This window comes from Falco biarmicus, chromosome 2 (assembly GCF_023638135.1).
Source record: "Falco biarmicus isolate bFalBia1 chromosome 2, bFalBia1.pri, whole genome shotgun sequence".
NCBI classification, from domain to species: Eukaryota; Metazoa; Chordata; class Aves; order Falconiformes; family Falconidae; genus Falco; species Falco biarmicus.
This window is the reverse complement of record NC_079289.1, coordinates 80191947-80214937: the sequence shown is the minus strand read 5'-3', so window position 1 is coordinate 80214937 and position 22991 is coordinate 80191947. Positions and strand designations below refer to the sequence as shown.

General features: G+C 45.9%; 1 protein-coding gene across 10 annotated transcripts in view; it reads left to right on the top strand.

The window, feature by feature from the left end:
• Positions 1-1369: 1369 nt before the first annotated feature.
• Positions 1370-22991, top strand: part of LOC130145009 (cystathionine beta-synthase-like protein) — a 35991-nt gene continuing 14369 nt past the window's right edge. For 3 of the 10 annotated variants that reach the window (XR_008820344.1, XM_056329373.1, XM_056329372.1), the window contains exons 1-7: positions 7939-8083; positions 15679-15887; positions 16469-16575; positions 17490-17624; positions 20194-20273; positions 21554-21688; positions 22242-22311. Coding sequence is in view for 9 of the 10 variants with exons in the window: in XM_056329373.1 (XP_056185348.1) it covers positions 7967-8083; positions 15679-15887; positions 16469-16575; positions 17490-17624; positions 20194-20273; positions 21554-21688; positions 22242-22311 (853 nt within the window). In the remaining variant the exon portion in view is untranslated. Of the gene's footprint in view, positions 2351-5422; positions 5571-6567; positions 6636-7938; positions 8084-10568; positions 12615-14494; positions 14626-15678; positions 15888-16468; positions 16576-17489; positions 17625-20193; positions 20274-21553; positions 21689-22241; positions 22312-22991 lie in introns of those variants that run through there. The other 7 variants (XM_056329375.1, XM_056329377.1, XM_056329374.1 and 4 more) reach the window with 7 other exon arrangements.

The following is a 22991-nucleotide window of genomic DNA, read 5'->3' as shown; positions in this document are numbered from 1 at the left end:
AACTCGTGCATTGATCGTTACCTGATTGTGTAATGATTACTTAGTGACAGCATTCAGCATATAAACTAAGCTCATGACATATCTTCAGTTAGGTCCACCTTTTAAGACTGTATACTAGCAGTAAAATTCATCAAATTTGAAATTAAACTGTACAAACTTGGTTGAACATTTAAACATGGTAGTCAACTGTATTGGGTGACTGATACAAACCACGTGAAAAATCCTACCTCCCCCTTCTGTTGCTCACAATGTCTTAAGAGTAAGGTTTGAGGTTTTTTTCCCCTCCTCCCCAAGGTACCTACTTCTCACAAATATTTCATCGTTGACTCTTCTGTTAAACAGTGGATCTTAATTTATGGAATTCCTTTACCTCAAATAAGTGACAGCATACAGTATTTTCTGAAGTCTGAGTCAATTTGGTTGAAACTGTTAATCCCAAGTGGCTTCCTCTTCTTTGTATTAGGCTCTTATTCTGTGAAAATGCTGCTTGTCCATTAATATGATGTATGTTGAGACTGTAAAACCAAATGGAGAAAACTTGTTCAAAATAAAGCCTTTTTTTATAAGAATCTGACAAAAATTATCCCTTTCCTTTAGATTGGATGCTGTTTTTCTAAATGACTAATGAGGATGTAGACTGCGAATTTCAAATTCTTAGCTCTTGTCTTGAGCTATTTTGGGAGTGATTCCTTGCCTTCTGTATATGTAGAGCTGGTGGAGTAAGTCTTCAACTAAAAAAACCCCACCACCCCATGATTCATTCTAAAACTATGCACAGGTATTTCTGAATTCATCCAATCAGCCAATGTAACTTTTTTCACAAATGTCTCCAAATTATTTTACTTTTTGCGATACTCATTTTGTTAAATCCACATGAATGGAAAATGGAGCGTGTCTCCTGAACTCTGTGGACAGTCCTTTCTTGTCAGCGATGTGCTTATCAGACACAAACATCTAATCCCCTGTTAATGCATTTCACGTTTTATTCCTTATAAAATTATAACCTTCAGCAAGAAGAACCTATACCACAGTCCCTGTAGTATGTCAGCGGCAGTGGCAGAACCACTTCAGGAGGCTCCTGTTCTCCTGCTGGAGGTTACTGCCAAAAAAAAGTGTTAATTTAATTGATCTAAAGTTTCAACTGTAAATTGGATTTGTGGAATCGGGTTGAATAATGGAATGTAAGAAACCAGACCTGCTGCCAACAGACCAGCTCCAGTAGCTAGTGGCTTCATTTCAACATAAGCACACCCTTCCCCTTCCCAGTTTGCATGTATCTGTTAGAGATGCAAATGCCTGCTGCTTAGCAGTGCTCTGATAGCCACCAGGTTCACTACTTTTTCATAATTTCAGTGTTGGTGTTTGCTTTCTGACAGATTGTTTTGACAGGACCAAAGGCAAGTTGCTTGCATTCATACATCAGCAGAGCAGAAAGGCGGTAACTCCTGATGAAATGGTGGGATGCAAGTGAGGCAGGGGGCAGCAACTTCTCGGGTGAGCCGGAGCCCTGTAGCAGCTTGCGTGAGTATGGTTGCCCATTTGATCCAGTACCTTAAAAATATTCAGAGCTATACAAGTTGTTCCCGCTAGGAAGAGAAAATTAATACGATTCAGGTGTTCCATTTGGGACAAACCCATGCATTTTTGACAAAGGTATGTACAGCACTTTTTTTTCCTGAGCACTGTGAAATCAGTGTGCTGTAGGCCACTTCCAGCTCTTGGTTTCCAAAATTGCATGTTGGTTAGGTCTGGAGGGGGGTGGTGGTGGGAAATAGTTTCTGCTCTGGTTTCAGTGAGCTGCAAGATAAGTTGGGAGAAAGGTAGCAGACAGCGATCAAGCTGGTTTTCCTGCCTCTGTTTTTCACAGGGAAGCCTATAGTCTACCAGGCTTGGGCCTGCTGTGCTTTTGCCAGCACCTGGCTTGATTTCAAGTCTTGCTACCTATGCAGCTGAACATTGGACGTGTTTCAGATCTTTCTTCCTGGAGCTGTCTGGGATTCCTGCCAGGCAGAGGGAGGGAGGGAGCTGCCTGTGCACCAGTCTGCCTCCTGGGCTGAGAGCTTTTGGGAAGAGCCAGCGGGAGCAACCGCTCCTCCCTTTTCTACCCACCCATTTCCCTTGAGAGCTAATACTGCTCATGTCAAGGGAAAGATGAGAGAAAGCTTCACGGATCAAGACAGTCCTGCATCTTCCATCATTTCTTTCCTCTCTAGTGATCACAAAGGATGCTTCCTCTACTGCTTCTTGTGTTGTGGAGGCAAGTCCTGGAGCAGTAGGAGGAAGAGACTTGATAAAGGAACTCTGAGGCAGGACACAAAGAACTGATTTCTGGATAAAGCACAAGTGGAAAGTGAGCAGATTGCCTTACTGATTTTGGGATTGCATGCAACATTAATTGTTGCATTGCGGGACTGGGGATGGGCGAGGGAAATTCCAAAGTCTAAGAGAGGCCAAAATCTGACCAAGTAATAGTCTCATTAATGCCTGGGCTAGTCTTGTCATTTCAGAGGGGTTTGACTCATTATTTTTGATCCTTTCATGTGACCATGTTGACCACAACAGAGACATTTAATTGCCCTTCTTGATCTGCCTCCAAGGAGGCAAGCCTATGGTCTTTGGGAGAATTCTGTGATTCTTAAACATGTGTGGTGTTAGCTGTAACACCTTACAGGAAAAAATATCTTCAGCAAAGGGAATAGCTCTGTAGTGAAGAGGGAGCAGCAGATTACATCCTCCTTGTAGTACTAGTAGATGACTCAAGCAAGATTTCTGACAGTCTCTCACTCCACCCTGGTATCCAAGCTGGGTTATTACAGTCTGCATAGGTGGCTTGTCAGATGGAAGAAAAACTGCCTGCATCACTGGGCTTAAGAGGGCAGTGACCACTGGGCTTAAGAGGGCAGACGGTTCATACCCTCCCTGGAGACCAGCTGGGAGTACCATATGGGTCTGTGCTGGTATCTGTCCTGTTTTAATATTTTTATCCATGACTTAGAGGAGAAAACGAGTGTGTCCTCCTCAAGTTTGTGGATGATGCTAAACTGGGGTGGTGCACCTGACACACAAGAGGGTGAGATAGTCATCCACAATGACCTGGACAAGCTGGAGAGATGGGCCAGAAGGAACATCATGAAATTCAGCAAGGACAAAGTCCTACTTCTTGGGTGGACCAACCCTGGGCAGGGCATGGGCTGGGGACTGCGAGGTAGGGGAGTAGCTCTGCAGGTAAGGCCCTGGGAGTCATGGTGGGCAGCATGTTGGACATGAGGCCACGATTATCCTGGGAGCAAAGAGGGCCAACTGCATCCTTGGTGGGATGAGCAGGGACAATGAACACACTGAGGGAAGTGATTATCCTCCTCTACTTGGCACCCATTAGATCACATCCAATACTGGCTATTGTTCTGGGCCCCCAGTATGGAAAAGACATTGGGAAGTTGGAAGTGAGCTCAGGGTGGGGGAGAGGGCCTCCAAGACAGTCAGGGGCTGGAGTGGTGGCCCTGTGAGGACAAGCCAGGTGAGGAGGGCTTGCTTAGCCTGGGAGAGGGGTGACTTTGGGGGAATCTAATAGACACCTCCCTGTGCCTACAGGGAGGTCAGCAAGAGGAAAAGTCAGGATCTTTACTCAGGTCATAAACTGAAAGAGGTGAAGTTCCAGCTGGGTCTAGGGAAAACATTTTCCCTTTGAGGATAGTCAGGCACTGGACTAGCTGCACAGTCTGTCTCCTGGGAGGCCTTCCTGGAGACCTGACTGGACAAGGCCTGAGCAACCTGGGCTGACCTCTAGGTGAACGCTGCTTTGAGCAGGAGACTGGGCTGCAGATGTCCCAAGGTCCCTTCCAGCCTGAGCAATATTGTGGTGTAGATGTTTAGCCTAAATCCTCATTGCTGTAACTTTGACCTTTTCCACTTTCTCCTTCTCTAAAGGAACATGAAAAATGGTTTATCCCCTTCTTCACTGCCCTTCAGCTAAATGAAGAGAGTTCTGCCTTTTTTCAGTTTTCTCTTCTCCAAAAAACTCCACTTCTTTCAGTCTTTACTCCTGGGCCATGTTTCTCTCTACACCTTCTTGTATTACTCAGGCCATGTCCCACGTGGGCCACATCTTTTTTGAAATACAGCATTCCAGATGGGATGTGGTACCTCAAAAAAGTGCACCAGTGCCAAGAGTGCCATGTGTCCTGCAGGCTGTATTCCTGTTTGCATGACCCTGTACGATGTTTGCTTTTTTCACAACAGCAGGGCCTTGTTGACTCACACTGAGTTTGCACGGCACTATAGTCATACCTTCCACTCTACACAACTACTGTCCAGGTAGTGGCTACTCGACCAGTGAACTGCGCCTGCCTGGCTGTAAAATTTTGCATGTCCTTATTGACCAGCTTCCTATTTTACTTCCTTATTTCTCCAGTCTGTCAAAGATCATTCTGAACTATGATTCTGTCCTCCAAATTGTTTGCAGTCTCTGCCATGCAATTAAAATATGGAGTGGCTCTTCTTGGGCTGCTTTTTCTGCCTTGGGAGCTTGTGCCATAGCCTTGTGCTCTCCCTTCCCAAAAGGGCTCTGGCTGCCACCAAAGCACCATTGGTTCTTTGGGCAACTTCATTAGTTGCACACAAAAAGCCTCCTCCACCTGATGTTCCTGCTTCAGAGATCCTACAACAGCATTTACTTTTTTTCTCCCTCCCTTTGATCAGTGATTGCACTTGTCCAAGGGATCTCACTCCTCGACCTTTCAGTCTTCAGCATGTCTAGTCATCACGGATACAAGAAACAACATTCTCTGCTTGCTGATCTTAAACATGCTGTTTATTTCTGTGCTAATATTCCACTCAGCGTCACATTGCCACTACAATGATCAAATAGTTTTTATTGTATACCAACCTTCACTGCAACTCCTCTTGTTCCTTGGGTGAAAAATAATCTTAAACTTTGTCAGATCACAGGAAATAGATGAAGTGGCTCCACTTATGCAATTGGTAGTGATGTGCTGATTTATGGGAGTTATTCACAAGGCTGGGTTGAAGACCAATCTAAGTGCCCCAGTGTCCCACTGACTGGGCTCGGCCATAATGGATCTAATCGTGGGGTGGAGAAGAGGTTTGTGTATTCATTCCCAGTCACTATGACCGATTTTAATAATAATTAATGCCAATGGCACAGTGTGGGTCGGTGTGGCTGTGGAAATCTTTTAAGGCAGGGGTTTTTCTTTACATCAAAACTGCCATTTTCATGCAAGTGTTGCCAGTTTACCTTCACCTGTCTGCTGCCATGGTGAAGGAGACTGAATTTCGAGTGCAGAGCTGTGGTGCAATCCCTCTCATTAGCCTCACACATTATGTTCGGATAGTTTCCAACACGCCTAGTGCTGCTACTTGGTCGTACAAGTCTCCTCAGAGGTATCTGTTTTACATTTTACAGGATCTGGCAAATCCATCTGTGCTGCCGATTTCATATCTTGACACCCATCTGCCTGAAGTTGCAGTGGTTGCTGCAAGGCTGGCACTTCTGCAGACAGAACAGCTGACTCAGTGCCTCTTCCCTCAGTCCCTTCTGGAAGGCACAAAAGGTATGGTTATGCCTCCTTATCTATCCTCTCTGGGTACGACTGCAGTTTTCAAACACTTGCACCCTGTTCCAAATATTCATGTATTTTTGTTTCACTGTGCTTTGCGGCTGGGCCTCACGTGTGCCCTGGTATCTTACAGTTTTTCTGATACCCATTTCAAAAGCCAGCTGTAATTAACATCACCATTTTCACACTGCATTCCTCTTATGCCATTCTGTAATTTAGCTGCACGAAAGGCAAGCTAGAATCTGATCCCACCTGCTCTTCCAATTGATGTTTTTCCAGTGGGGTTAATGGTTACTTGTGCAAACCTCACTTTATATGCATATTTCAGACATAATTAGTGAGGCAAGCTGTGATTTAAAGTAAATTATTGTCATGTTTAACAGCAGGATTTTCTAGTAAATCTTTCCTTAGGAAAATGAGAATATCAATGTGGGATTCAAAGTAGGTTTATATCTACATTGGTCCAGAAAGGGGCAGGGAAAAAGCAATGTAATTTGTCATCAACATGAATTTTTCCCTGTAATTTTTATGGATTTTTAGCATATGTAATGAAACAGCTGCCTCAGTGTCTATTTATTTAAGGCAAATATAAAATACCTGGCTCTTCTCTTGGTTTGTTTTTCCTGTGTTTTTTCATACATTTCACTCCACATTCTAGTCATGGTCCATTTTTGTACTAGAGAGACCCTTGGCTTTGGAACTAAGACTAGTCATTCAGCTTCAGACCAGTCACATCCAGTTGTAAAGTCTCTCCTGTATTTTTTACGACTTGATTAAAACATCCTGTTCCTTATATTTTATTTTTATACAGTATGCAATACCCTCTAAATAGCTATACGACATAGTATCTCTATGTACAGATGGAGACATACCATTGTCTCCACTCCTTGGATTACCTAAAACCTAAAACACATGGAACACTTCAGGGTGAATCATGTTCTAAAATAAAGCTACCTTGAATTGCTTTTCTCTTTATTGGTATTTTTTAAAGATACAGAAGAAATTGCTGCTTGGACTTTCTCCAGCCATAAGCTATGTTCTTGAGACTGTTTCATTCTGGTAAGGTAAGCCTTTCCAGTAGCTCATACTTTCACGAAAGGATTGGTCTTTTATTTTTTAACTTTCTGAATAATCTGGAGCACCTTGTGGTTGTCAAGAATTATTATGAGACAATTTGCACTGAGTAGATTAAATTCACCTGCACCCTGTGTTATACATTATAAAGCTCCGTTCACAACAGTGCAGATGCAGACATTGTGGCACTGAGAAACTTCCCAGGCAAATATCTCATTGTCACGTTCTCAGACACCATCAGAAGAGTAATAATTACATCAAAGCGAAATAACTACCCATTGCACTGGTGCCGTAAGAACTTAGGGAGACAAAGCCAATCTGGCTAGGACACAGCCTCCCATGAGATGGCTGCTTCTCACAAGCAGCACACAGCTTGCCTCTGAGCCAGCAAGTGCACCAGCGGACAGGTGAGTGCCAAATTGTAGGCAGCTTGGGAGCTTCAAACAGGTGAAGTGTTTAGGTGTTTTCCAGAGTCATGCTTAGGGCTTGGCACCTTTTGGGATAAACCCATTTCCTGACTTGTGGCCCAGCTTTTCTACTGAAATGACCCGTGTGAGTTAGTTCCAGCGAGATGCTTGTGCTTGCTTTCTGCAGCACCATTTCCAGCCTGTGGCTCCCAGCTGGGGGATTCACCAGCCCCTCCCTGCCCCTGGCTGGGTACTGCCAGGCTTTGACACCAGACCGAGAGATGCCTGGGCCCTCTCCCTCACCCCCCCCCCATGTCTATCCGGGCAAGCCAGGGCAGCCCGCCATGCCATGAGGCCGGCTGCCCTGACACAGCACAACCCGAAGCCTTTCCAGGGGTTCCAGGTGCCAGGGAGCGCCTGGCTGCAGGCCCAGCCGCGAAACTGCCTCACAGCAGCCCTCTCTGATGCGGTGGGTGGGTTTTTTTGTTATTTTTTTCCCCCCAAATTAGACAAGCAGCTAGCCGCACATGCAGCGCTTGGCCGTTACTACTAGCCGCCTGTGTGCGTCGCATCCCCCCGGGCGGTGCCCGCTGGCGCACCGCTAAACGTCGCCTCCGAAGGCCGGGGCCTGGTCACGCCCCCTCCGGCCCGCGGCCCCGACACAGGCCTCGCCCCGGGCTGCGCGCAGGCCACGTGGAGAAAGCCGGCCCTTGGCCGTCGCTTTCCCTCACAGCACCGGCCGGGCAGCGCCGGGCCCGCGCGGCCGCCCCGCCCCGCCGGGCCGTCCCCCGGCTGCGGCCGCCGCGCTCTCCCCGTTCCCTTCGGTATCCCCCGAGCCTCTGACTCGCCACCGCCCCCGTGGCGCCCAATCGCCGCGCGCGCCCCCGCTCCCGCCCCTCGGGAGGGCGGATGGGGCGGGGGCGGGGCCACGCGGCTCGCGGGCTGTTCTTAACCGCCGCCGCGCCGCTCCCTGCCCCCGTCTTGCGCGGTGCGTCCGGTGTCGTCGGCAGCGCCCGGCTCGCGTGGGTGAGGTGGCGGCCGCCGTAGCGGCGGGGCCGGCGGCTGCGTGCCTCTTGCCGCCCGTTGCATCATCCGCGGCCGTGGGGCGGGGGAGGAGGGCCGGGGGTAGCCGTGCCCGCCCTTTTCACACTCCTGGCGGGGGGGGGAACGCGCCGCGCGTCGCCTCAGCGGGGTCGGCCGTTAAACGGTCGTTGTGGTGGTTGTGGGGGGTGGGGGCTGCCTCAGGGGCGCCTCTCGCGCTGTGGCCCTGGCCGGCGGGGAGGGATGGAGGGCTGGTGGGCTAACGTTTGTGCTGCGCCGTCGGGCTTCGATTTTCTCGTAGTAATTAAGACGGTAGAAGAGGACGGGCAGCTTCGGGCTGTGCTGGGCGGGTGGAGGCCGGGAGCCAGCCCTGGTGCCGGCGGGCGGGGGTGTGGGGGGTGTGTGTGTGCCGGCTGCTGGGGATGCTGTGGGCGGGCCGGAGGGTGCCAGTGAGGAGCCCTCTCTGAGCAGGGAACCGGAGGAAGGGAGACGGGCTTTCCGCTTTTTACACAGGCTTGCAAGATGAGGTTGTGCCTTTTGTTTTTCTCTCTGGGTATGGCACCGGCTCTGTAGCCGTTCTTGGCACGCCATCCGTTGTTCTCGTGCTCTCTTGCTAGTGTTTTTCGGCAAGTATGGCTAACGCAGTGTACTGAGAAGCTTCTTTTCTTATGTTTTATTTCATACGTTGCCCTTCCCCTCTTGGGAAGGGTCTGAACTTGACTAAAACCTGACAGAGTTACTTCAGTGCTAGCAATGCTGCTGGCACACTACTTGAAAGACAAGCTGTTCTTCTTCTGTTCCTGTTTGATTGTCTGGAGTCTGCGTATCTCTCTAATCCTGAAGCCTTTGACCATGGAGGTTTCTGGAGTGCAGGGCCCTGTTCCAGCAAAGTTGCTTAGACTGTTTACCCTTTCAATGAGTCTGTTTACTGATTTGAGGCATGAGAGCTCTGTGTCCTGCTAAACTTGTGCTGCAGAAAAGAAGGAAAACTTGAGTATGGAGATAGGTGAAATCTGGGGATTTTATGTCTGAGAGGAAAGGACACTTTCCTCTAAGAAACTGAGACCTGTGCAGAACCTGCTATTTCTTGGCAGGAGAATGGCTGTAGTGAGATCACTACTGATGAATTACAGTTTAGGTGCTAGGTTAGGCCCAGTGCTTGGATTGTTTGGACAAGTCATCCTTTTCTATAGTAGTTGGTGGCTCTTTAGCATCCTATTATGATACTCTGCATGGGAGTTAACCAGCCTGCTTTCCTGAAGCCAGACCAGTACTTCCAAAAATTGTGGTTGGTAGCCAGAATCACGGGGGGGGGGGGGGGGGGGGGTGGTGTATCCTGGAGCTTGCTTGCTGGTTCAAGTACATCACTAATCTAGCACTGGCAGCATAGCAGGCTGCCAGGATGGCTGGGCTGGGCTGGCCTGTGGCTATTGGCAGGTGTCATGCTGTCTGTATATGAGATCCATAGGAACTAGGTAGACATCAGGATGTACCATGATCACGGTTGCACTGTGGATGCCTGCCAAAAGCTCTATTGGTGTCCCGAAAGTGGGTGGCAGCTGGTCTTTCTCACAAAACACGCATCAGCCAAAAAGCTGTCTTCCTGCCCAGGCAGTGGTGACCAGGGGTTCTCTGCCAGCCTTTATAAGAGATCCGTGGTCAAACAAAAGATGTGATGCCTTTCAGGGTGGCACCATAAGGTTGTCAAGCACCAGAACAGGCTGCCCAAGGAAGTGATTGAGTCACCATCCCTGGAGGTATTAAAAAGACATGTAGATGTGGCACTTAAGGGCATGGTGTAGTGGTGGACTTGGCAGTGCTGCATTAACAGTTGGACTTGGGTCATTTTAAAGGTCTTTTCCAACCTAAATGATTCTATGATTGTATGATACTGGGGAAGGGGAGCTGTGCTTCTCCCTGTTCTACAGACCTGGTCAGAAACTGAGAGCAGAGCTCTTAACTCCCTCTTTTTGTCATGCTGGGCAATTTGCTTAATCTCTGAGCCTCTCTTACTGTACCTGTAATGTTGCTCTCCCTGTACTTGGTGGGTTTGGCAGATCAAGAGCATTGTTAAGGCTGTAGTGTTGGTCCATCTTTGTGCACTAAGGAGAGGGAACTAGCAGCAGGGAAAGAGGTAATGAAAGCTTCTGACTGCAGCAGGTAAAAATGCAGATAGGGCATTCTCCAGTCTTTTCTTTTATGCTGTTGAGCTCCTTGAAGACATCAGCACTTGGTCAGAAGACTTACTAGGTGAGTCCAGACAGGGCTGGAGTGAACTCAGGAAATGGAGATGTCGGAAGACAGCTGCCGTAGGGCTGCACGCACAGCTTCCCTTCTGTGGGTGGAAGGCAGACTGAACACTTTCATGTTTTCACTGGCTGATCTGCTTTGCTGTTGAAGTTTTAATATCATTGCAATGTTACAAAGATGGGGGCATTAAAAAACTACCCATTTCCTATCGGGAAGGTTATGAGTATGCCAGTCTGGCCTTGAAAGAACAAGTGATCATTGAGGGGATGCGCATGTGCTCATCTGTTCTGCAGAAGAAAATGGAAATAAGACTTTCGTTTCTTAAAGGATCTCTTGCTAGAGCCACAGTATTGTTAACTCGTATTCCAGTTACTTCAGGTCATTTGATGTCTCCTGATACAGGAGTGGTGGCTGTCTGCTATTGAAGAAGTAGCAAGGGGACACACACCTACCCCAAACCCAGATGGCTGTCTGTCTCCTGAATCACTTACAGCCGTGGTGTTTCCAAACAGCTTCCAAAGACTGGATGGGTACTGCTGCATCTGGTAACCTGTAAAGATCCTAAAGCTCTCTAAGACCCTGTGTATACTCGGAGTGAGCAGGACAGCTGGTTTGTGGTAGTTTACTTGTTCACAGAGTAGAGTACCTGATTAACATCAAAATTTTCCATTCTCGGGCTGCAGCATAATGGTATCCTGTATCTCGGCTCTTGCTGAGTAGTCAGCCCTTGGGGCATCTCTCTCTGATCCACCTCACACCTGCCTTTTAGCTTCATTTCTGCTTCAGACAAGACTCAAGTTAATTAGATTCTTGCATGCATGATACTCTTTAAATATCTACATGAGTGCTGACACATACTGTAAACGGCCTTAGAAACTGTAGCTTCTAACATATCTATGGAGTGAGTTCAGCTCAGGCTGTCTGGGGATTAATTTCACTCACTGGCCTTCAATCCTGTTCTGTAGGAGTTGAGAAATAGTTTAGGTCTTGGGTTCCCTGTGGAGGTTGATCTAGAGATGTGAGCCTTGCCTGTGAGGCTTTCTGGATCTCATACCTCTGTCTGTGTCCCAGTCCCCTTTGTGTCTTAGGTTTAAGTGACTTGTAAATTGTTTCTGAATTTTCTGCCTCGTGCTCTGCAAGTATGACAGAAGTTAGGCTTTTCTAGTTAGACTCTACCCACAACCCCAGCTAGTTACGGGAGCGTTTCCTTTTACAGCAAACATACATTCAAGCTACCAGAATTCCTTTCTTGAAGATGGGCAACTCTTCCTATTACTTATCTCCCTCAGACTCTTCAGAGCAGTGTTCAGTTGCAGTTAGAGAAGCAGAGTTGCCATTCTCCTGTCCTGTCTCCCTAGCCTGCATTCCTAGAAGAAAGACTTGAGAATGGGGTCAGGTTGGCAAAGAAGTTGCTGTCATCCTCTGTTTTGGTCATTTTCTGCTCGCCCCCTTTCCTTTGTTCCCCAGAGATCTTGCCAGTAGAAAGATGCACCAGCTTCCTGAGGCCTGATTTGGGCTTGTAGGTGGGATCATGGGGGTGTCCTAAACTGACCACCTCTGCCCCCTATTTTGCTGAAGATGCATGATCTAGGGCTGTAAGCATTGGTTGGATGTTCTGGGTGGTGTGTCAGGAAGATAATCGGTATCACTGAAGGAGCTTGTAGATCTGAGGTGTTTCTGTTGGTTCTGAACGTGACAAGTCACTTGTAGGCCCTTGACCTGTTTCTTAGGTATAACTGTAAGACATCACAGCTGCTTTTATGTCTCTGTTGAGTGTGTAGTAAGAATTGCCATTGGAGGACAACCAAGTCCATCCTAGGATTTTGTCCTTCTTCAAAACGCTAAGATATTAGGTTGACCATAGCTGGGACTGATTCTCTACTACTAGCATGATTAGAAATTGACTGTATATATGCATATCTATTTACTTTAGGCTGGGTGGGTATGGGGTTATGTAAAATAATGCCTAATAAAATGATTTGAAGGGACTTATTGAACTGGAGCTTGTGTTCCTTCCAATGAGAGATGTTGCTTAAGGTTAGTATTTGGCAACAGGATTTTTGTTGGCAGTGCTTGTGATTTAGCTTTTTTTCTTTCTCTCTCCTTGTTTTTGTTCAGAGTTCTAGCCCTGTTATCGAAGACTTGATCAAACAGCAGAGTATTGCCATTCTAAACACATGAGAACCTCGCAGCTTAATTGAAGGCAATAAGTACAGCTTTTCCTCAGTTTCTGCTGTTTCTAGTTCAAGAGGTGATGGGTGTTGCTGTAAGTGCATTGGTAGATTTCTTTTGCCTTACAGTGGAGGAAGTGAGATTGTCTTGCCCAATTTAGAGGGAATCTTCCAAAAAGCAGCTTTCAGAGAGCCACATTAATTTCTTTCCTGCTGTTAATACAAAGAACAAGTACTTATTTTTTTTAACCTCTGAAACTTATTGCCAAAAATTTTTCTCCCTTTCTCCTCAATTTTAGCACCTTCTTGAAGAACACTGAGAATTGATGATTTAAAGCTTTTGCACTCCTGTTTTATGAGAGCCTAGCAGATGAACAAAACCTGTTTCCTGTCTATAGCCCCTTGCTGCTTTCTTCCTGCATGCTGAAATGGTTTAATCTTTTGGCAGCAAGGTACTCGTATTAGATGGACATTGTAAATATTGTCAGTTACCTGTGAGCAGAGGCAGTTGGTGTCTATGTCCAGTATTGCCTGCCAGCTGTCTGAAGGAGCATGTGGATGTGGCTTATGGGAAACCTTGAAACTTCTTCAGTTTTTGTTTTTTTAAAAAGTGCTGATACTCTGAATGGCACCTTCCAGAAATAAAAATAAAGGCTGGGTTTCACTCTGGAACTGGAAGTATGCTAATTTCTAGTAACAAAAACTAGTTGGTGTTAGATTGTATATGTTTATGGAATGTTATCTTTCTTGGACTGCTGTCTCTCAGTCTAGTCCTGGTCATTAGTCTAGGATGGGATGTAGTCCATCTTGGCTCTTTTGCATGTATTAACCTAAATAAAGTAGAGTCATATCATTTTGGTGGCATGGAAGTCTTTATATCCAGAAGGAGAATTATTTTAAGCCTTAGTCTGGACGGCTGGTGCTTTCAGAGGCTTTTTTTCCTAAAGGAAGGCAGTTTAAATGCATTAGGCGTTTTCTTTGAAACAGCATGCAAGAAAAGAATTGCTTGCTGTGTGCAAGGCAGTAGTGGTTTGTGGTGCATGTTAACCTGCAGGATCAAATGTTAAAGTTCACTGATCCTGTGATTCAGATTTTCTTCCAGTGTGTCACCAGACCATTAATTCTGCCTGAACTAAGCTGTATCTGTTCTGTGTGCATTTGTCAGAAGGAGGAGGATGAGGCCAGGGACCCTTTCTGGGCCTAGCACAACTCAGTAGTGGAATGAGCTGAATCTTGCTACAAAACGGTGATGAGAAAAACAAATACTGGGGGGGGGGGGAAACCCAACCAACCCAGACTTTTGTCTCAAGTGGGAAGGAAGCAGGCAGGCTCTATGAACAACTGGCTGGAGTAGGAGAAAAGAACTATGGTTTCAGTTTTATACTCATTAATTTCTGAAACAAAAAGTCTCCTAGACGGCTTCGTTGCTTCCTTGTGGTTGAAGTGTTTGCTGCATATCAAGCATCACTATAGTTGTGTATGCAACACTAATTCAGTTTGGGCTGGAACTTGAGATTTTTGTCTCCTCAAGGGTCAAGAGGCTTCTGCAAATGTTCCTGTATAAAGCCTTTTTCCAAGTTGTGTGCAGGGTCTTTTGGTGATGGCACCATGAAGCCCTTTCATCTCAGTGTCTCTAGAAGTATATATCCTGTGAAAAACTGAGTATTTCATACTACTTTGTGTGGCTTTCAAGCTTACAGATTTACAGACAGCACAATAGAGATGTTTTCTGCTTGCTTTATTGGATCTGAGTTGTGGAGGGAAGAACAGATTCAGGAGACCTTCCATTGATCTTGCACAATATCTCTGCCGTGTTATTATTTTTGGTTTTAATCCTGTTTATACAAGTCATCTTCACTTTGTTTTGCAGCTTCTTTTTTTACCTGTGATCATGGGATTTGTGTTTTGCCCCTACAAGAGACTGTTTCCTGATAGTTTTGTTTTTGTTTTTTTTCCTAACTTGCACAATCTGCAGCTTTGAAGGCTGTCCCAGTCTCGTGACCCATAGTACCTGGTCTCCTGAAGAAAGTCCAGTCTACTGTGCTGTCACCTTCACCAAAGAGCATGGAGAAATTGATATTAGAAGGGCCTGTTTCTGTGTCTAAGGTACTCATTGGTCTTTGGGGACCAATTTCCTTCTTTCTGTCACGAGAATTTGGGAGAGCCCTATCTGCTTTTGGGGGGATTTCTATTTTTTTTTTTTTTTTTTCTGAAATGCTGTAGAGGTAGGTGCTATTGAAACCAGTGGCCTTTCTGGAAGAATTCTCCATCATGACCACAAGTAGTAATGCAGAGTCTTTTGGTACCATTTCCTAATTAGCCAGCAAGTAGTCTTACTCTGTTGTTCTGCTTGGAATGGGGAGGTTTCATTTCAGAGAGAAGTTTTTTGGGGGTGTGTGGGTGTCTCCCATAAGACTAGCCCTGTATTCTTTATATTTATGGAGGCTAGTTATAATAAGCACATGCTTCAGTATGTTTTAAATTATCTTTGTGTAGGGCACTGTATTGAGTCTTTGCACTCAGCATTGCAATGCAAGGTTCTTACCTTGGTGATAAGGATTTAGCAAATCAAAATTATGTTGAACTGCTTTCCCATCTTCACAGTGCTACGGAAACATCAACTGACTGTTAAAACATCCATGTGTTGTGACCTTTTTCATATAAAGGGAAAAACAAGACTGGGACATTTGAGGATGGGATTCATTTAAAAGAGAGAGGCTATGCTTTCTCTTGTAATACCTGGGTCTCTTGTAGTCAGTGGCAGAACCTGTTCTTGGGTGTTAAAAGCTACTTGTCGCGATTGCAGCTTTTAGCTTATGGGCAATACTGCTTTCCTGAAAATTGCCACCAAGGTAGTTGGTGTTCATCTTCCCTCAGAAAAACTGTGTGCTGAAACTCTAGACTGGAAATAGACACACATATCTATTTATCCCTTCACCAACATGTCTCTGTCCCTTATTCTCCATAAGAGAATAAGGGCTCTTTATTAGTAACATGGTTTTTAGCTGTTTTACCGGGGAGCAGTGACACGAATGGCTGATGCAGTGCAGAACTTGAGTGTCAAAAGATGGTCTGATCCTGTTAGAGGGGCATGCAAAGCACATTGTCTCTCCCTGCCACCTTTTTTCCTTTTTTTCTTTTCCTTCCCCCTCTCCCAAGGATGGAATGCCTACACTTCCTTCCCAGAAACCAGATATGAACTCATGCCCTCATGCACCTGGCAAATATTTTCTCCCTGGTGGGGTGGACAATGAGAACTGCAAGGGTAATGAAAAGGAAAGGGAGTGGATCCGTCCTGATACACCTAGCAGATGCACATGGAAGCTTGGGAAACCCCTCTCTGCCTCCCCTCATCGTCATACCACTCTGTAAGTATTTTTTATTTGCTGATTAAGTACAGTACTAATCCCGGTTTCCTCAGAGACACGTAGATTTAACAAAAGATGACCAATCTAAATTGATGCTGTAGATGTGCTGACGGTTCTTAGTTTCCACGCATAAGCAAAGCTAAGAATCCAGATTAAACATGCGGGGGCCTTCCAGCCATGTAGTTTCACATTTTTGGTGCAACTAAGTTCATGTAACCTGGAAAGCAGTTCCCTGACTAGATGAAAGATTACGCTATTAATGCTTTTTGCTTGCAAAATAGCTGACTTTGAGCAGTGCTAAGCTACTTCACGTCAGAAGGAAGTGCAGAACACTTAATTCTTGCCTCAGTCTTTGGGTTGATATCTGATTAATCCTTGTTTTGGATCAAGGACTTGATGTTTTGTGAATTTGTATCTGATGTGCATTCTTTTAGCCTGATTACTTTCAAATATTTTAGCCTGATAAAGGGGACGGAGAAAGCTGATTGAATTAAAAAGCATCAGAAGTACTGTGTTACTTTTGTATGACCTGCCTGTGGCCCCTTCTGTCAATACATTGACTTTGTTTGTATGTGTACCAGGCCAGAGCCTCTGAAAATCCTGCCAAGCATCCTGGATAAAGTTGGCAATACACCTTTGGTGCGAATCAACAAGATTGGGAAGCAGTATGGGCTGAAGTGTGAACTCTGTGAGTACTGCTGCAGGAAGAAAATTGAAATAAGAAAACACTGTTTCAGAAACTTGGGTAGTCCTGGTTAGTAGTATCATGTAACCTGGTTGTAGGAGTGCAGGTGCCCTGCAGAAAATGGTGAGGAAAAGTTCCTCTCTTTCTTTAGCAGATTTCCAGTTTTTTAGAATTTAGTCATCTAAAACATCTTTCAATTTTTACTTCCTGAGCATATTTCCTGCCACTTCTGTTTTTGTAGAAAAAGTAAAACTTTTTTCATAGAAAATATTTTTAAAACTTTTACATAATTTTTTTGACTGCTTCTCACATTCAGGGTATTCATCGGTGTGTGTAAAATGCAGATCCACAGTTACCACTAGAGACCACTGAAAATGATTAATTGTAATCGGTGAATTTGGTTTGTTTTAAACCCAACCATACTGGAGATATCTGGAGGCTCTGATCAGAGTCCTGAAAGTTGATGTTTTAACACCACTGAAGGGATTAATGCTGGGAGTACTGAAATAAAAGCATAGGCTGAACAAGGGGGAGAAACTTCCAGTTTGATCAGAAACTCTTTGGCTGGAGAATGTAGCAGGGAAGAGGCAAGACATGTTGGTAAATTCTTTCCCCCCATGCTCTTGCACTGGAAGAGTCCTGGGGCTTTTTATCTGAATGACTGGGCTTTAATGAAGAGGAAAGATGGAGGGAGAGGTAACATTTTGAGGAGATGGATAGAGTATGGCTTCTGTTGCTATGTTATTGTGATCTGTAATAGTGGAGATTGTTGTGAGCTGAATACCCATTTCTGGTGTTGTAAAATAGGGAGGTGAATTGGGAAGACACTTTAATAGAGTTGCTCTTGCAGATACGCTAGCAGCCTGTTTGGCAAATGACTGCTCTTTAAGAACACTGCTTGGTTTCTTTGTTTGCAGTGGCAAAATGTGAGTTCTTCAATGCTGGAGGCAGTGTGAAGGACCGCATCAGCCTGAGGATGGTAGAGGATGCTGAGAAGGCTGGGATCTTGAAGCCTGGGGACACAATCATAGAGCCAACCTCTGGCAACACAGGTAGGGGATGGGAAGACCCTAGCAAAGTGTGGGAGGAAAATGCTGTGGTGGTTTTCCTGGAAGAGGCAGTCTTGAGACTGGAGCATGGAGGCTGCCTGTGCAAGGAAGAAAGGGGATCTCTTCCTGCCCGCATGGTTTAGGGAGCAGTGCCTCTTCTGCCTCACGCAAGGAACAATTCTACAGTGTCCTATGCCAACCAGAACAGCTGGGGAGGGGGTCTGCTAAATTTGCAGGGGCTCTTTGCTTTAAAAGAGGAGAAGTGTTAGGCCAGTTTCACTAGGATCTTTAGGTCCTATTCAGGAATTAAAGTCTGACTGAAATTATTGGGGTGGGGGGAAAGCCCCCGAAGACTGGTGTGAATCTGGATCTTCCCCTTCTGTTTGGGAAGTCCTATGGTCCCTCTGTCAGGTGAGGTGGGCCTGGTTTGAGAAACAGCCTTTCCCATGTTGGTGCAGTTGAGATGGGAGATGAGCTGCATCCCTACAGCACTCTGCTGACATAGCCTTTGCACACCTAGATTTTTGACAGACTCCATTTCAGCCAGCATCTCTTCCTTGAAGGGCTGAAGAAAGGAACAGTCCTGCTAGTCAGGGGCCAGGGCAGAGCACCTGATGATCTGAGCAGACTGGAGTTGACTCTGGGCTCCTCTGTCAGAGCTGTCGTACTTCTGTTAAGCTGCTCTACTGGTGGGGAGTAAACATACCTGGAATGCTCCCCCTTGAGCTAGCTAAATATAAAATATACTGCCACCTCTGAGGAGGTTCCTGAGCTGAGCTAGAAGCTACTCTGCTGCCTGAGTATTCTGCAGAGATGTCTTGTCCTGTTCTTTAACTCTTTCCTGGGCATTTATCTGCTGTTGCCGTGTGATAGATGCAGGCCAGGCAGATCTTCTGTTCTTCTGATCCCGTCTAGCCTTGTTTAATGGAGGGGCTGGGATTATAAGGTGATCTGTGACCAGTTCCCCTGCTTTCAGCAGAAAACTGGGAAGTTTTATCTGTTGCCGTTTGCTCAGCAGCTGCTCTGTGTGTGTGGGGGCAACTGAAGCCCTTGTGACTGTGGCTATGCCTCTTGTGTGAGCAATGGCATGTAGTGGAAAACACCTATGTATTGCATTCCTCCACTATATGAAGTCATACTATGACATCCTGCTTTCTGGGTCAGCATCTGATAAATGATCCTCCTTGCCACAGAATCCGAAAGATAAAGAAGGCAGAACCGAAGGAGATACGGGACAATTACTTCAGAAAGATGTCTTTCTCCACGTAAAAGCAAAGACCAGGGCAGACAGTAACCTGAGAGAATTGCTGAGTGTGTTAAATGTGAGAGCTAATGTGTTACATTTTTGTCCTCTCTGCATCCCGCTTCTCCCTCAGCAAACACCTTGTTTTGATGTTTGTGTTTCCAGGTTAGTAGCAGTAAGTACAAAGTGTTAAGAGTTCAAGTCTCAAAATGCTTTCTTTATCACAGACCATAAGGGAGAGTGCTGGATGGCTTCCCTTCAGCCTTTGGCCTTAGTGAGGCCTTTGTTGTCATCTTTTTTTTATTTAATATTATTTTAGTTGGGCATCCTGTTTATCGGTAGTACTGGGAAAAGTTTTTGTTGCCCCCCCCCCCAATGCTTAAATACTACTTGAATTACCTGAGGTATGAGCTATGCTTTTCTTACAGAAACAGTTAAAGATATTTTTTTCAAATTTTTTTTTCCTACCCCTACACAATCCAGCACCATGTAGAAACAGCCAGCTTTGAACAAGCAAGTCTCTGTATAGGGTAAACTGCTTGTGAGGCATTGTTATGGGCATGTGCTGGTACTGTGCCTGGTACCCAAAACAGCAGGGGAGCTGCCATGCAGTCTGACCTCAGGCACTAACTTGATCTGTTTAGCTTATCCAGCAGAGAAGTGATTTGATAATAGGTGAAAGCTTCTCTTCTATAGGGAAGGCACTTCTGAGCTTAACTCCTCAGGCGGGCAGACAGTGATGAGCTGGAAGGCAGAAACTGGGCTGGAGGTACAGATTTTTAATGTAGAAATGAGGTGTCTCTCTAACAGTCAAGGTATTTCACTGTGGTAGCAAGGTGACATAGTGCATTAGAACCTCAATCGCAAACATCATCTAAAATCAGCCTTTTTAGAAAGGGCTTAGTTTCAGCATATTACAAAGTAGGGCTTTAACGCAGAAATGAGTCAACAGAGGATGTAAAGCTCTTCTGACAGTATCAAAATGATTGCTGTAGTCTTGTTCCTTTCCCAAATTACTACTTTTAAAATGAAGCGGGTGGGACAGGAGGAAGGTGATGTGCATGTGGTAAAGGTAGCAGTTGGCACATGCTATGTTTCCCCACCCTTGGCTAAACTTTGTTAGCTGTGATTCTCGAAGAACTGGCAGCATCTGTAAATGCAGTTCTCCCCAGTAGCCAGAAATGTTCCCTTTGCCACCCCTTTAGAGACACTCTACTGAAGCCTCTGGTGAAAAGCTGATTAAAGCCAAGGCATGCCAAAGCTAGCATTGTGGGTTTTGTTCTTTGTTGCTGCTCACTGTATGCTCTACATGCCTTTGCTTGCTTCCAGGAATTGGGTTGGCCTTGGCTGCAGCAGTGAAGGGTTACCGCTGTATCATCGTGATGCCAGAGAAAATGAGCATGGAGAAGGTCAGATCTGCTTTTATTTTCCAGAATTTACAAATGAGCATGTTCACACTTGCAGAGCTCCTGGTGCAGATGAGTGCTGTGGCTTTAGGAATGAAGGTGGTAGGCTCTTGGTCTCCAAGTCATTGGCCAGGCAGATCTGTGCTGAGGGGCTGTTGCCAGTGCCCAGAGAAATTTGGGCTGGCTAGACATGGGCAGAAGAGGTCTTCAAGGCCCATCCCCACAGCATTCACTTGGAAAACTGTCATAACTGTTTTAAATACAAGTGTCAAGGGAACTTGAGATTCAACTAGCATATTGAAGTGACTGCCTGTCCCTCACTGAGCAGAGGAGGACAAAGGAAGGCGAAGCTGAAGCTTTGAATATCCTGTTCTGCACTGGGCTGAGCAAGGCTGTGAGGGAGCCTGCTGAGCTGCTTGAGTTACGCTGGGGAGTACTGGCAAGGATCTGAGTTGTGTCACCACAACACAGGAGAAGGAAAAGCCACCTGGGTAATATCCACTTACCTTCACTGTGGAAAGCACAAAACATCTAGGTCTAGAGCAAGCCCTGCCCTGTGGTGCCGTACCTCCAGCCAAAAGAAGAGATCCCCTCTTTGTTTCACAAAGGCAACAAATTGCTGTCAGCAAAACTGCTTACTCCAGTTCAAACTCTTCAGTGTTCCAGCTGAAAGGCAGTGGCACAAATAAACCCATGTCCTCTGAAGGCCTATACCCGTTGTTTGCTGTTGCCTCTTGTGGAGGAAGAGGAACTGCATGGCCATTGCCATGTGCCACACAGCACCAAAGGCCTCCCCCTCCCCTTTGAAGACAGGCTTTGCCTTAGCTCAGTGTCAAACTTTCTTGCCCTTGTAGCAGTTGAATGGTGCATAGGGCCTCGGTGGATCTCTTTTGCTGCCTGTGTCCACAGGAGGTGGTAAACATACATAATTTGCACTTAAACATAAAACAGTGCTCTATAGCACTGTTGGAGCACAGAACATACGTGACTGGTGGGAGAAGAGATGGTGTTTTGCCTGAATGGGGTTTCTTAGTGTAGTAATAGTCCCTGGAAGCCTAGAATAGAAACTGGAATTTGAATCTAGCTCCCAAGTAAAACTCAGTTAAGACCACGTGTCATTAGGGATTTGGGTCAGTGATGTGAGGCTGGGGTTTTGGAGAACCACCAAGGAGGCTATTGCAGACCAGGTAAAAGGGAAGACTTTTTAATTTCCCTGCATCCCAATGAAGTCTCTGTGCTGGCAGTGCGTTTTGGGGTTTTGTGACCAACTTTATTTGCTGCAGGTGGATGTTCTGAGAGCTCTGGGTGCTGAGATCGTGAGGACACCAACTACTGCCAGATTTGATTCTCCTGAATCTCATGTGGGAGTAGCATGGAGACTGAAAAATGAAATCCCCAATGCACACATATTAGACCAGGTAAGAGCCAAGGTGTCAGAGGTGCAGGCATAGCATGAGAAGAGGTACTGCAGCCTTGTTCCTTAGTGTCTTTGATTGACTGTTCAACACCCTATATGTGTCTCTGGAGGAAAAGTTGTCCCAGGTGTGGAACTGTAGTTGAGTGATCACCTGCTGTAGGGTAGCAAGTTTTTGTAGTCACTAGACGGCAGCAACGAGCCTGTTTGCAGCAACTGCAGCACGTGGGTGGCTTTTTCCACTGAGTTGGCACTCCTGGGTGGAAGACTGAGTACAAGGGTCATGTCCCTAAAAGAAACTGTCCCACAGACGGGACTGATTTTTGGCATTGGAGGGTGATGACGCCTTAGAACTACTCTTACAACCTTCCTAAGTGACCTGATTTATCTTCTGTTGGGCGTTCTGCCTAGGTCCACGTAATAGATAAGGAAACAGTCTGAAAAGAGCATATGTAGCTGTCGTGGGGCTTGGAGAATGTTTGTCATGTTCTTGAAATGCCTTACAATGTGAATTTTGTCTTTCTGGTCTACTTAATGGCTGTTCTGTCTCAATATAGTACCGTAATGCCAGCAACCCCCTGACGCACTATGACACCACAGCTGAGGAGATCCTGCAGCAATGTGACGGTAAGTTTGCTCTACTGCTAACCCCCCCTTCAGTGAGTCCCTGGTAGTCTCTTATTTTAGTACTTTGAGAATGGGGCCTGAGGTAAATGAGAAACGCATGGATTTTGATGCAGCAAATCCCATGCGTACGCTGTGTGTCATTAGAGAATTACCTTATTTCAGTAGTTGTAGTAATGGGGTTTTTTTCCATTAAAGAAGGATGCTTTAGTTTTTAGACTTCTCTGCTTTTGATCAGATGGAAAAAGCAGTGATGCTTGTTAGCTTTTTTAAAAAAAAGACATAGGTAAGTGGCATGGAAGAATAGGGTCACTTTTCTCTGATCACAAGTATAGAACTAGGTATTCTTACATTCTCAGAACAAATACTCCAATACACTGGCAGCTTCTTCACTCAGGAGTCCTCAGGAGTACAAACTGCTCCGTGTTGCAATTGTCACTAGTAAGACGTTTTCACTCTGCAGGGTTTGCTTCAATATTAGCTGTAGGCAGCTGAGTTGGAGTACCAGAAGTGGCTGAGCTGTGGCAGCAGAGAGTTTTAGCTGGGCTAACTCACCCAGCTGGAGCTGGCTTCAGAGCCGTTGGAGGCATTCAGTGGGATGTGGCAGCCTAAGGCATTTGCCACTGGTGGTAGGAGGAAGTCAAGAAACTACTGACCTGCCTTATTAAAACAGAAGTTTGTAG